The following is a 13,361-nucleotide window of genomic DNA, read 5'->3' as shown; positions in this document are numbered from 1 at the left end:
AATTCAGCAAGGTACTCTTCTGGTCTCTAATAAAATTGTAAACTGCAAGAAAAGCATCCCTGTGGCTGGATTCCAATGAAGTCGCCCCAAAAAAAAGAATTTTTGGCGAGGTTAGCGATAGCCCAAGTTCGAAGGGTCGAATAAATGTTTTTATGCGAAGCATACTAGCCGCACAACCACGCTCTTCCTTGCTGCGCCGCGCGCGGCCGCGTAGCTACCATATGACATCATAACAGCTGCAAAAGCGGAGGCTCAACTCGTGCGCTCGCTTGCGGCCGCGTAGCTACATAGCCGGGTCTCAGCTCGTGCGCTCGCCTGCATGAGTTGTTTCTTCGTCTAGCCGAACCAAATATAGCCAAGCAACAGCAGTTCACCAGGCTAAACAGCGGTTCAACAACTAAAATAAAGGCTAGTATGCTTTGCATCCTGGGCTTAACCTTAGCTAAGCCACAGCCATTTTTTTCTCTCTCTCTCTCTTGATAAATGAGTATTCTAATAGTTTTCTTTGTCTTAGGAATCGGCAGCGACACAGTCCTGGCTAACCTCCCAGCCTTTCATTTGTCCTTTCTTTTCCCTCTCTCTCTTTTAGTACGCTCGCAGAGGAGGTTGAAGTTTCGCGTGCTCGCGTTCGTGATCGCGTTCGTGCTCTTTCTCGCGCTGCTGGCATCGGTCGAAGCAGAAGAGGACATCGTTCGAAGGTGACCGAGTGAGCAGAGCCTGACCATCAAAGCGATTTCTCTCGGGTCCGGAGCGTTTGACTTCCAAGGCGTTTGAAGGTATGTGCATGCGTTGAGCCTTCTACAGGCATGCAGGGTGTAGAACCGAACTGGAACTAAGCCGAAAACCGGGACAGGAACGTTATCTTCAGCTGGAACGGACATGAACAGAAGCTTTATTTTCCCGCCAGCTTGTAATTGAAGCCGAACCGGAACTTACTGAAGGAACCAAGCCAGTTCGATGAGCAATTCAGGAAGACCTGTGGACTCTCTGCTAGGGCACGTCAAACGGGAAACGCCAGACAAAGGCTGAAAGGCTACCGTTGCCGCTAAACGATTCTCACGCTACAGGCAAGGCTCAAATAAGTTCAAAAAGCCTCAACTCAGTGCAGACACTCATTATGTTGTCAATTTTGTGCGATCGAGCCTGAATGCAATGCCGCACGGCCATGAAGTAATTTACGCCCATAATGTATGCAGCAAACTACAAAACGTTGCAAAAGTCGATAGTGTACGTGATAGTTAAACACAAAAGGAATGTTGCGGTGTCTAAGTTTCAGCCACTTGCATGGATGGTCGTGGGCTCACAGATTATCCTTAACGCCTTTCACACAGCCCTATGTCGCTGTCAAAACGTAATATATTGGTCTCTCACTGGTCCTTCAACTTCAATGGCTGGAATTCCCACAATGTAAGGCTGTTTACACGCGCAACTAAATGGAATTAAATTAGTTTTCAACGAATTGCGCGTTGTGGCCTTGGCAAAGAAATTGCAGTACGTCTGCGCGCCTTGAGTGATGGTACATCCAATGTCGTGCGCAATATTAAAGGCAGAATATATACATTAGTCCCCTTCACGTAGAAATAAAAATACTGTAACATCCTATATACCGTATCAATAGTTGTTGCTGGGCTAGTTACTTCATCTAATTCCGCAAAGTTCCCAGGGGCGGAAAGAAGCTTTAGGACAGGAAAGAGCGTCACTTGCAACTAATTTATTGAAAGCAGACGGGGTCACATTTATAGGAGAAGGTGGCCTCCAGGACCACTGGTTATAGAAAATCATTAGAGTGCACGCACAGCTTTCTGGGTTGAGGATTAGTGAGGTCAAGCACCTGCAGGATCTTCGCCTCTGTCAAGGGTGGACTATCGAGTTGGTTTTGTATAGCCTGACATCGGGCGTCAGAGCGGTTGCAGCGGCACAGAAGGGTGCTCGATCGTCTACTATAGCAGTTATAGTGGTCGCACATAGGGAATTCGGCCATTCCGACGAGGAAGAACTATATGCATTTGTGAAGGCCACACGCAGTCATACGTGGTACAGCAATGTAATGTCACGCCGGGAGGAGGTTGGTGGTGATCGTAGCTGCGGTGATGGATCAAGCATGCGCAAACGATGGTTGGATTACTCCGCAGTTTTACAGAGATCAGTGCCCTGCCCGCGTCCGCTCTTAATAATGGCATGAGCATTGCTTGCACGTTATCATGAACTGATATGGCAGGTTCGTCAGCGAGATGGTTGCCGCAAATGCCGCAATGACCAGGCAGTCACAACTAAATGGCATCATGTTCTTTTTCGTCCATGATAATGTAAGATACTATTATATTTGAAATCATTAAAGGAATAACCGTAATCCATCCGACTGTAGCACGAAGCTACAAGAGAAGACTATACGGGCTTTTCTGCAGAAATAAAGCTTTGCAACTGAAGAAAATTTCGTCATGTCTGGGGATCGAACCTGGAGGAAAGGCATTTCCGGGACGGTCGCTTTACTATCTGAATTAACCAGGAGGCTAACACATCGTGGCGCGCGGGCGAATTAATCGATAATTCAGAAGCACACGGACACCGAATATGGCAAATCCGTTCCGCTGAAGCCCTCAAACCGGAGGAAGGTTCATGAAAGAGAAAATTCTCATACACTTGACTTTAGCGCGAAGCTACAGTCAGGCACTTTGTCTAAAAGCAGTAAAGTAAGCTGACTTGGAACTGTTCACGTTTGGGCCTTCTCAGTGATATCGGTTATTTGGAGGTGTACTTCAAGCGTCTGCATATGCCATAACGGAGATTATCTTGCAGTGGTTGCGGAAATCATTGGAAGGGAAGGCTATTACGTCGCCATAATTCGTGAATACGTAGCCCGAGGCCTCTCAACTGGCAAACAAGCTAGACGGTGGATCCCTGACGACAAAGTGGACAATGTGCCTCTGGCGCCCTCGCGGATGGAACATGAAGCAACCTATCTCATAGAAATGTGTCACTCCCTCTCTGCCCAGGCCGGTGGCTCCCCGTGCAGCATCTGAGAGGAATGGCATAGCGCAGGCGTGCTTAGCCAAGTAAACTGAATGCACCACGTCATAGGAGCCAGCAGGCAGGTCTCTCTGCGGCGGCTGCTGCGAATCGCGCCCACACGTCATGTTGACCGCTCCACAGATTGACCGCGCCAGCCATCGCGAAATGAAAACACCGTATGGAGCAGCTCTCAAATTTCGCATTAGAGTACCGTAATCACCGGCGAATCGTTACAGCAAAGCCGTGTACAGGGCGTCCCAGCTAACTTTAGCCAGGGTTTAAATATATGCGAATGCCACGTAGCTGGACAGAACCGAGTTAATGTTGTTTGCCGTCGCTCTGAGATACTCATATTATTATTTTATTTCTACCTAATTACGGAATTAATCCCAATTATTCAATAAAGTTCTCAAACATTAAGATTAGATGAAAAGTGTCAATGATAAAATTGTACAGAAACATAAAAAAAAAAAAAACTCTCGGTACACATTTCTGTTGCTCAATACGGGCTACATAAAAGTGTTTTCCGAGCGTGAAAGAAGCCCGCGAATACACGCAAAATGCCTCGAGCGGCCAGTCGCGTGGCGATTTTGCTAGCATTTGCGGGCTTCTTTCACGCTCGGAAAAACGATTTTACGTAGCACGTATTCAGCAACAGAAAGCTGTGTTGGGAGTTTTTCATGTTGCTCTACAATTTTCTCATTTACACTTCTCATATAACTATAATCTTCGAGAAGCTGATCAATTAATTATGGTTAACTATCTAATTAAGTGGAATGAAAAAAAGGTATAATCCGAGCATATCTAAGCGACCGCAAACAACATTATCTTAGTTCTGTCCAGCTACGTGGAATTCGCGTGTTCTTAAACTCTGGCGAAAGTTACCGTATTTACTCGAAAGCACCCCCTTTTTTTCATGATCGCGATGCCCAAAGTGAGGGGGGGTGTGTGCTTAGATTCAAAAAATCTGGAATGACCCCCCCCCCTCCCCCTTTTCGCTGCGACATCACGACGAGACGGGTGCGAGAAAAAAACATTTTATTTTGCAGACATCCAAAAGAAAAATCGGCGCAGACAGTGAGCCCACCGCTTGTGTGGGATGCTTAGTCACTATCACTGCCACTCACGAGTCCGCGCATCTCTGCAGTCCGGCTGTGCGGCAAGATCGCGCCGCGGTCGTCGTTCCACCTCGGGACTCCGACGGCTCCGGCTCGATGACACAGCGAGCAAGCGCGCTTGGTAGTCTTGGCTACGCGCTCTTCCTAACAAATAGGGGGGTACTTAGATTCGCATGCAAACTTTTTTTCCAAATTTTTTCGCGAAAGTAGAGGGGGGGTGCTTAGAATCGCGAAAATACGGTAGTTGGGACACTCGCTATATACCCCTCGGCGGTGGCCGTTATACGCGTCGCGTCGACGCGAACAAATTTTCTTCTCCAGCATCTCGCGAATGCTCTGCAGCCCTCAATCTAATGCAGGTATTTTGAAAAATGGCTGTGGCTTAGCTAAGGCTAAGCCCAGGATGCGAAGCATACTAGCCTTTATTTTAGTTGTTGAACCACTGTTTACCTTGGTGAACTGCTGTTGCTTGGCTATATTTGGTTCGGCTAGACGAAGAAACAACTCATGCAGGCGAGCGCACGAGCTGAGACCCGGCTATGTAGCTACGCGGCCGCAAGCGAGCGCACGAGTTGAGCCTCCGCTTTTGCAGCTGTTATGACGTCATATGGTAGCTACGCGGCCGCGCGCGGCGCAGCAAGGAAGAGCGTGGTTGTGCGGCTAGTATGCTTCGCATAAGAAATTATACTGAAGTAGGCCGCTAAGACGACTCTATCATTGCGCCGAGTTTAATTTACTCGTCCTAATTAATTCGCAGCGAGGTTGTAAACGTTACAGAATTCCTGTCAATACATGGCCGTCTACGGAGGGAGTATGGTTACAGAAAACGGCCGTAACTCTTGGTTTATCAAAACTATCCCAAAGCAAACCAAACTGAAATTGGCCGCTGACTCTATCACTACGACGAGTTTCATTTACTTGTAGTAATTAGTTGGTTTACGGTGAAGCGATAAACGTTACGTAATTCCCGTCTACTGTCAATACATGACCGTATATATACGGAGGGAGTTTGGTTACAGAAAACGGATGTAACTAATGTTTTATCAAAATTATCCCGAAATAAATTGCATGACAATTAGCCGCTAACATGGCCCTAACCTTACGCCGAGTTTCATCTACTTTTCTCAATTATGTAGTACACAGTGGAGCTGTAAATATTGCGGAATGCCCGCCTGCCATGCCGCGGTACTTGCACACGCCACTGCTTCATAAAAGAATAAGAATAAATCACACCACAGTGAAAAGATGTATTCGTTGTCTCTGTCCTTCAATAATAATAATAATAATAATAATAATAATAATAATAATAATAATAATAATAATAATAATAATAATAATAATAATAATAATAATAATAATAATAATAATAATAATAATAATAATAATAATAATAATAATAATAATAATAATAATAATAATACAGCGGCAGAACTGTGACCGACGTTTCATTGGGCGAACCTTTGCCCACAAAAGCAAGTTACACTCAAAGCTCATGCAGCGATAGTGGCGAACACGGTCGGCGATCGTCGAAATCTCATCAGCTTGTCAAGCGCGTCGGTTTTTGTGGATGTAATAGAACACGTTCTAGAGTAATCGCTGGTGCCCGCATGTCTTCCAGAAGGTACTACACACTTTGCGTCGCTGATGTCACCGAACCTTGTGTTCGGTGACATCAGTGACATCACATTCGGTGTTCGTCTATCTTCACAGAATGGTGAAAATGAGGGCTGATGATTTTTTTTGAGCGACTTTGTCTCTTCTCTTCACCCAACGCACACTACATACTATAGTATTTTTCGTGCTCTAGTTTACGCAGTGCCACTTCCTTTTCCAGGCACTGGCCCCATCTACTACTTCGCGTAATCCCAAATTTTTGGCTTCTCAATACTCCCTGGACACCTGTCTATACGACAGTTTGTAAGGCAGCTAGTAGGGCGGCGCCTCCTGCTGGCGTATTCTATATCGAGGTGTTTTGAGCCAGGCGAAATAACTCGGAACGAGGCGGCCGAATGGTGAGGAGGGTCTTCTGAGGGCGGTTAGCGCCACGGACAGGGCTGGTGCGCAAAGCATCATTACTGCTATATGCTTTAAAGGAAGTGCGCATTGGTGTAACGGGGTACAGAGGGACCGAAAAGAAGTCTTGACCGAGAGACTTGAAGGAAAAGCTGATCGAATTTGAGCAGCCATGCACCAGTGCTTGCCGCCTTAAGACACCACGAAAAAAATCTCTACCAACTAGGCAAAATTGCAGTTTCTGACGAAAAACAGAAATAAAAACAGAGCCTTGCGGTATACTCGAAGGTGAGGCTTCTCCTTATCAACTGCATTTTCGCAGCGCTCCCATGGCTGATAATGGCGATCACGGGGGCCCAAACAAGACCGAGGACAAGGAAAGCCCGCTACGCTTCCTCGCTCCCGCAATGAAGCCGGAGAAGCAGGGGAAAGCCGCGCTGCCCAACTTGGCGGAGGGGACGCCTGCCTTGGAGCCTCCACGCCAGTCCTCGGACATTCCGACGATCGAGAACTCGGCGCCGGCCCCGCTGCCTCCGACCGAAGGCGACCGCCCCTCGATGAACGCGGGCCAGGATAAGCCCGCCCTGCGTCAACTGCTTCCCGTACAGAAACGCGACGACAAATCGTTGGCCGCTTCGGCGACTCCCAAGGACACTGCTCCTGCGGCAGCTGCCCCTCCTGCGCCCGACGAGAAGGCCACAACGAAAAAGAAGGAGGAGGGCTCTCCACGGCCGTCGAAAAGCGAGAAGGGCGCACAAGGCTCCGTAAAGGGCGACAAGGGAATGCAGGGGTCAACTAAAAGCTCGAGCGTCAAGGAGAATCAGGCCATGGCCAAGCAGGATAAGGACTGGATGGAGGAAACTTTCGGCGGTGTGTCGTTCCCTGACCCCGAGCCGGAGCCGCAGGCGGCACCACCACCAGGCCTCACGCCCGATGAGTGGAACCTGCTCGCCATCGTACTAGCGGTTTTTGTGCTGCTGGTTCTCGTGCTGCTGGTAATCGTGATGGTCCTCGAAGGCTCCTGGGCACGGACGGGGGCCTGCCACTCTGAACACTGCAAGCACGTCGCCAAGCTGCTACTAGATAGCGTCTCGCCAGACGTGAATCCCTGCGACAACTTCTACCAGCGCGTCTGCGGAAGGTGGAAGTACGCGGTAAGCGACTGAGCGCGATGATTTTGACCCGCAGTATGAGGAAAAATGCCGCCCTCAATCTGACTTGACAGTTTAGGTTCGTCTCGTTTTGTTCGATCAGGAATGAAACGTTGCTTTATTCTTTTTTAGGGCGTGTGTTCGAATTATGGGCAATCTGTGGGCAGAATTCACAAAGCTTTTCGCTCGCACAACTAAACTTTGCTATTGTCCGACCGTCTTCGTTATTATGTCCGGCAGCACGATGGACTGGCATCTGGTCTTATTTACGAACACGAAGTCCTTCGTTGCCACCACGGTCAGTAAGCAAGGTCATTTCACAAACGATCTTACAGTCAAGACCCACAACTCCGAGATAGCAGAGCAGGTTGCAATCCCACTCGCGCTCACAGACCCGACCACCACCCACGTCTACAGCGATTCACGCTCAGCCGTCAAAGCCTTTCAGAAAAGAGCCGTTGCAAGACAAGCACTACAAATAGTCTATACATCCGCACCGCTGCAGCATCACACCATCTGCTGGTTCCCGGCACACCTCGGAGAGATCGAGGACGCCCCTCCCAATTTCAATGAGATCTCTCACAGGAGCACGCGAGACCTAACCCTCCACGGCGCCACCTATTCTGGTCGTGACCATCCCAGCGAGAATCGGGACCCTCCCCCCACATAAAACGAGTTCGCAAAGCACTTTTATCTAGACCGCAGAATGTACAGCACACCTCACAATAAGCTCACCATGCTTCAAGCCCTTACGTTCAGAATGCATCAAACCAACACGTACCCCACGCAGAACAGACTATACATCACTACATGTGTGAGCCATTGCGAAAATTGCCTCAGCACACTAGACGTACATCAATTGCTCTGGCCGTGTGGTCGGACCCACGCAAACAAGAATCAAGACTCCGTCAGGCCACAATAAGCATTACGCAGCACGGACCTGCCGGAGCAGCTCTAGGCCGCCCAGCGAGCCCACGATGCGGCCAGGGAGTTACAACTCCCGGTCCCAACGTGGGAGTAGCCCGCTCTATGGGGTGGGGCCTTGCGCCCCGTAGCTCGAAGGACCTTTCAGTAAGGTATTCTATCCATGCATATATAGCTTAAGAATATCTTTGTGAATATGGGCCTAGATGTGGGCTTACGCCATCTCTCTCTCTCTCTCTCTGTATATATATATATATATACACACACACACACACACACACACACACACACACACACACACACACACACACACACACACACACACACACACACACACACACACACACACACACACACACACACACACACACACACACACACACACACACACACACACACACACACACACACACACACACACACACACACACACACACACACACACACACACACACACACACACACACACACACACACACACACACACACACACACACACACACACACACACACACACACACACACACACACACACACACACACACACACACACACACACACACACACACACACACACACACACACACACACACACACACACACACACACACACACACACACACACACACACACACACACACACACACACACACACACACACACACACACACACACACACACACACACACACACACACACACACACACACACACACACACACACACACACACACACACACACACACACACACACACACACACACACACACACACACACACACACACACACACACACACACACACACACACACACACACACACACACACACACACACACACACACACACACACACACACACACACACACACACACACACACACACACACACACACACACACACACACACACACACACACACGCCCACTGCGTGGCAACGGCCTCTCCCATACTTCTGCAACTACCCCGGTTATGTGCTAATTGTGGCCATGCCGTGCCTGCAAACTTCTTAATCTCATCCGCCCACCTAACTTTCGGCCGCCCCCTGCTACGTTTCCCTTCCCTTGGGATCCAGTCCGTAACCCTTGATGACAATCGGTTATCTTCCCTCCTCAGTACATGTCCTGCCCATGCCCATTTCTTTTCCTTGATTTCAACTAAGATGTCATTAACTCGCGTTTGTTCCCTCACCCAATCTGCTATTTTCTTATCCCTTAACGTTACACCCATCATTCTTCTTTCCATAGCTCGTTGCGTCGTCCTCAATTTAAGTAGAACCATTTTCGTAAGTCTCCAGGTTTCTGCCCCGTATATAGGTGAGTGCTGGTAAGATATATTAATAATGGGAAAATCAGACTTCCACCCGTTCGTAGCAATTGCTACAAAGGAAACCCATACGGGTTCCTCGAAAGAAAAGCCTTTGAGTTCAAGAAAAATTCGTCCTCGTCCGGCACCCGAACCGGAACTACCGCCTTTCCGAGGCAGCCACTCTACCATCTGAGCTAACCAGGCGGCTAGCAGATGGCAGGGCGAAGTCGAACTTGTCGACAACACGAAGCAAAGGCAAGTGTTTGACACAGGTCAATAAATATATAAGCATTGTAGCGCTGAACCTAAGTCGAAACCATGTGGACGCCATTCATTTTTTCCACCCGTCGCAACATGTTTCGTAAGGGCCTTCATGACCTGCGTGTAAACCTTGACTGTAATCAACGAATTGACACTATTTTTCTGGATTATGAAAAAGCATTCGACAAATTCTCTCACCGACACATGCTACAAAAAATTTCGTTCTTAAATTTAAACCCCTGTGTATTAAAATGGCTTGAAACATACCTAATTCACGCGCATTTTTTTCCTATCACCCCTCTTCCGTTCTTCTCTCGGTCTCTTCGTGTGTTCTTCAGGGATCTGTTACTGGTCCGTTTCGTTTTTTAATCTATAATGATGACTTACCCTTATGTAAGTTGAAAAATTCGGAAGTTCGCTGGTTATTGTTAGATTCACCACACTGTTAGTAATGCTACTCACTCCTAATCCCAGTAAACCCCATTCTATTTTCTTGCACACTGGCCGATATACCACACCGTTAATAATGCCACTGACGTAGAGACTTACAACAATATGTCAACCGAGTGCAGTCTTGGCGTTCCCATTAGCTGATGTCTTTCAGTCCCAATAAATGTAAGCGCATGTCATTTACCCGCCGCCGTAAAGCCTTTCTAGTCTCTTATACAATAGCCGATAATCCCATACAATCAAATCATTGAAGTACGTAGGCTTTACAATTTCCTGTGATCTCATCAGGGGGCGCACGCATTAATAGAGCACTCAACTTGACTCGCCACTTGCGTCATGCTCTGCAATATAATCTTCTGGCGTAGCTTAAAGTCGAATACGCGTGCCCTATCGGGTCACATATCAAAATTATCTTGCTAACTGAGTCCTTTCAAACTTGTGCTACCAGGTACATTCATTCATCGTACTCGTACGACGTAAGCGTGTCATCACAAAAAGGCAAACTATGATTTACAGTCGCTCTAATGCCACCAGCTTTGGTCTTTTTCGAAAGTTCTTTTACAGTTCACTCAATCTTATGCGATGATTCGCGCCATCTGCAAGAATAACACAACCCACGTCTCACCAAGTTCGTCTTAAAACCACCCTCACACACAACTACATTCTATGCTTAATCCCCCCCCCCCCCCCCCCCCTAGAATATCTGATTGGAATACTCTTCCTCACCATGTTGTCGCTATGAATAGTCCCCCTTTTTTAATTGAAGTGTACATACCTTTTTTCCTATGCATAAAAGCACTTATGTGAAATTGCTCATTTTTGCACCTGACCCCTTATGTAACACCCCTGATAAGGGGCCTTTAAAGAAATTAACGGAGCTCTTTGTTTTGACAATACACAGTCGCGGAAGCATGTACGTAAAAAGCTAACGCTACATCTATGAGCTCATGAGCAGCACCTACTGGCGGCATTTCGCAAAAGGATGTACTCACGGCAGTTCTTATGCTTCACCTGCAGGGGAGCCAAGGCGACGTGTTGTTCGACAAACTTATCGGGGACGTCACCGATCTCGTCCGGACGATGGACGTGCCTCCCACAGGACAGTCGCCGGCACAGAAGGCCGCGCTGGCCTACCGGACGTGCGAAGACATCGTCGCCAAGAACAACACCAACCTCACCACCCTCGTACAGATCCTCGAGGAGGCCGGACTGTACGCGCCACCCGGTTGGAAGGGGCCCGTCGACGCTCTGAACGCGACGTTCTTCCTGCATTTCAAGTGGCGCATTGCCGCTCCATTAAAGTTCACGTATGTCCGCCCCGCGCACCGAGGGATCACATTGCGGATGGCACCCAGCGAGTCACTGAAGGCGTACGCCCGCAGGAGGCTGGAACCTGGCTTTTACGACGCGCTCAGAAACGATTACGAGGTGTTTCACACGACGTTCGAGCCCAACAAGCTTCCCAACGTGACGTACGACGACTGGAAGAAGATGGACGAGAACGTCGTTACGGATTCGATGAGCATTTTGAACACACTGGACTCTACGAACGACTTCGCCGGTTGGAACGAGAATAGCATTCAGGACGCGATTCGAGGCGTCTCACAGCGACAGTGGACGAGCATTCTCGACATGTACTTCAACCGCAGTAACTCCCTCAGGTTTTACGTAGACTCTGTCTTCCTGTTTAAGAAATTCATGCAACTTCCTAATCAATTTGGCGCTATGGAAGCGCAAGGCTATTTTAGGTGGTACATGGTAGAAATCCTGACGAGGAGAGTGTATGCGCCCTGGATAATCAGGGAGTTCCCAACGTACCAGGACGCGATGAAATACCAGCACCGCTTCTGCTACGCCATATTAAAGCAAACGGCCAGCTACGCGTTTTTAGCGCCGTACGTCTCGAAGGTGTTCACCGCAGATGTGAAGCACGACATAAGACAGCTATTGCAAACGGTGCGCGAATCTTACAACCACTTGTTCGCCAAGGGCGACCAGCTACGCTCCAACGTCAAGAGGCTGCGCAGCTACGCTAACGATACGGGACACGTTTTCGACCTCCTGTCACTCTCGCAGGAAAGGTCACTCGAAGAGAACTACGCCACATACGAGGACATGACATCGGATCCGCTGCTGAACTGGAAGCGACTCATGGTCGGCCGGAGCACCTCCCTCTGGAATCACGTGTCAATGGAAACGGCCGGCGTTCTTCCATCGGACCTGCTATATTACCGAATCGATGGCGTGTCCAACGACATCATCCTTCGGCCAGACGTGGCCGTCTTGCCGGCATACGACAGCCGCGCGCCCCTGCTGCTCAAGCTCGCGAGCCTGGGTTCACTCATGGCGTCTGCCATGGCCAAGGTTCTGTGCGTGACGCTGGAAAACACGGCGCGGTGGCGCAAAGCCGCTGACTGCATTTTCAGCCTGCGGGAGCCCAGTAATGACACGGAGTCAGGCGGCAAGATGGTCATTCTTCAGCGCGTCATTGCCCTAGCGGTCACCGTCTCTGCGGCCATGACAGCGACCAAAGGCGACAAGCCATTGACCATCCCTGGCGTGCCCGACCTTTCTGGCATGCAGCTCCTCTACGTTGTTTGGTGCTATCAACAGTGCGGTGAGAGAGAAGGCGGGCGTTTATGCAACGAACCTCTCAAGGAAATCGGTGTGTTTGCGGATGCTTTTCGGTGCGGCGCTAACGCAACGATGAAAAGAGCGAATACGTGCACTGCGAAATGGTTTAACACGCAATTGCAATCTACCACTATGCCAGAAGACAGCGCGCAGTCGGAAAACGTCACGCAGTTGGGCAATACAACGCAGGCACGAAATACTTTGCCGTAGCGATATACGTTATTTTTATAGTAAAGTGGTGTCGATTGTGTTTTGCTTGGTACTGTAGTTCGCCCCATAGAAAAATTAGAAATGGCAATGGAAACTGCTGCATACATGCCTTGTATTCTTAAGAGTACAGATATGGCACCTACAGCGGAAGTTATTTGCGGCTTGAAGTAAAAACGCACGGCATTGTTCACACTATGTCGCGTTTTCTCTCTTCTAATAGCAAGGGGAAGATGCGTACTTGTTTGCACGTGTAATTAGTTCTCCCAGGCCTTGCTAGCCGTTGGGT

General features: G+C 48.8%; 1 protein-coding gene across 1 annotated transcript; it reads left to right on the top strand.

The window, feature by feature from the left end:
• The first annotated feature begins 611 nt into the window (after positions 1-611).
• LOC135909776 (neprilysin-1-like) lies at positions 612-13,117 on the top strand. The gene is made up of 3 exons (XM_065441846.1): positions 612-776; positions 6,463-7,294; positions 11,249-13,117. Exons 2-3 carry the CDS (start codon positions 6,470-6,472, stop codon positions 13,073-13,075), a joined length of 2,652 nt encoding a protein of 883 aa, XP_065297918.1. The 5' UTR covers positions 612-776; positions 6,463-6,469; the 3' UTR covers positions 13,076-13,117.
• Positions 13,118-13,361: the final 244 nt, after the last annotated feature.

The sequence above is a fragment of the Dermacentor albipictus genome, chromosome 1 (assembly GCF_038994185.2).
Source record: "Dermacentor albipictus isolate Rhodes 1998 colony chromosome 1, USDA_Dalb.pri_finalv2, whole genome shotgun sequence".
NCBI lineage: Eukaryota > Metazoa > Arthropoda > Arachnida > Ixodida > Ixodidae > Dermacentor > Dermacentor albipictus.
Note: the sequence above shows the minus strand (reverse complement) of the source record. Positions and strands in the feature narration are given on the sequence as shown.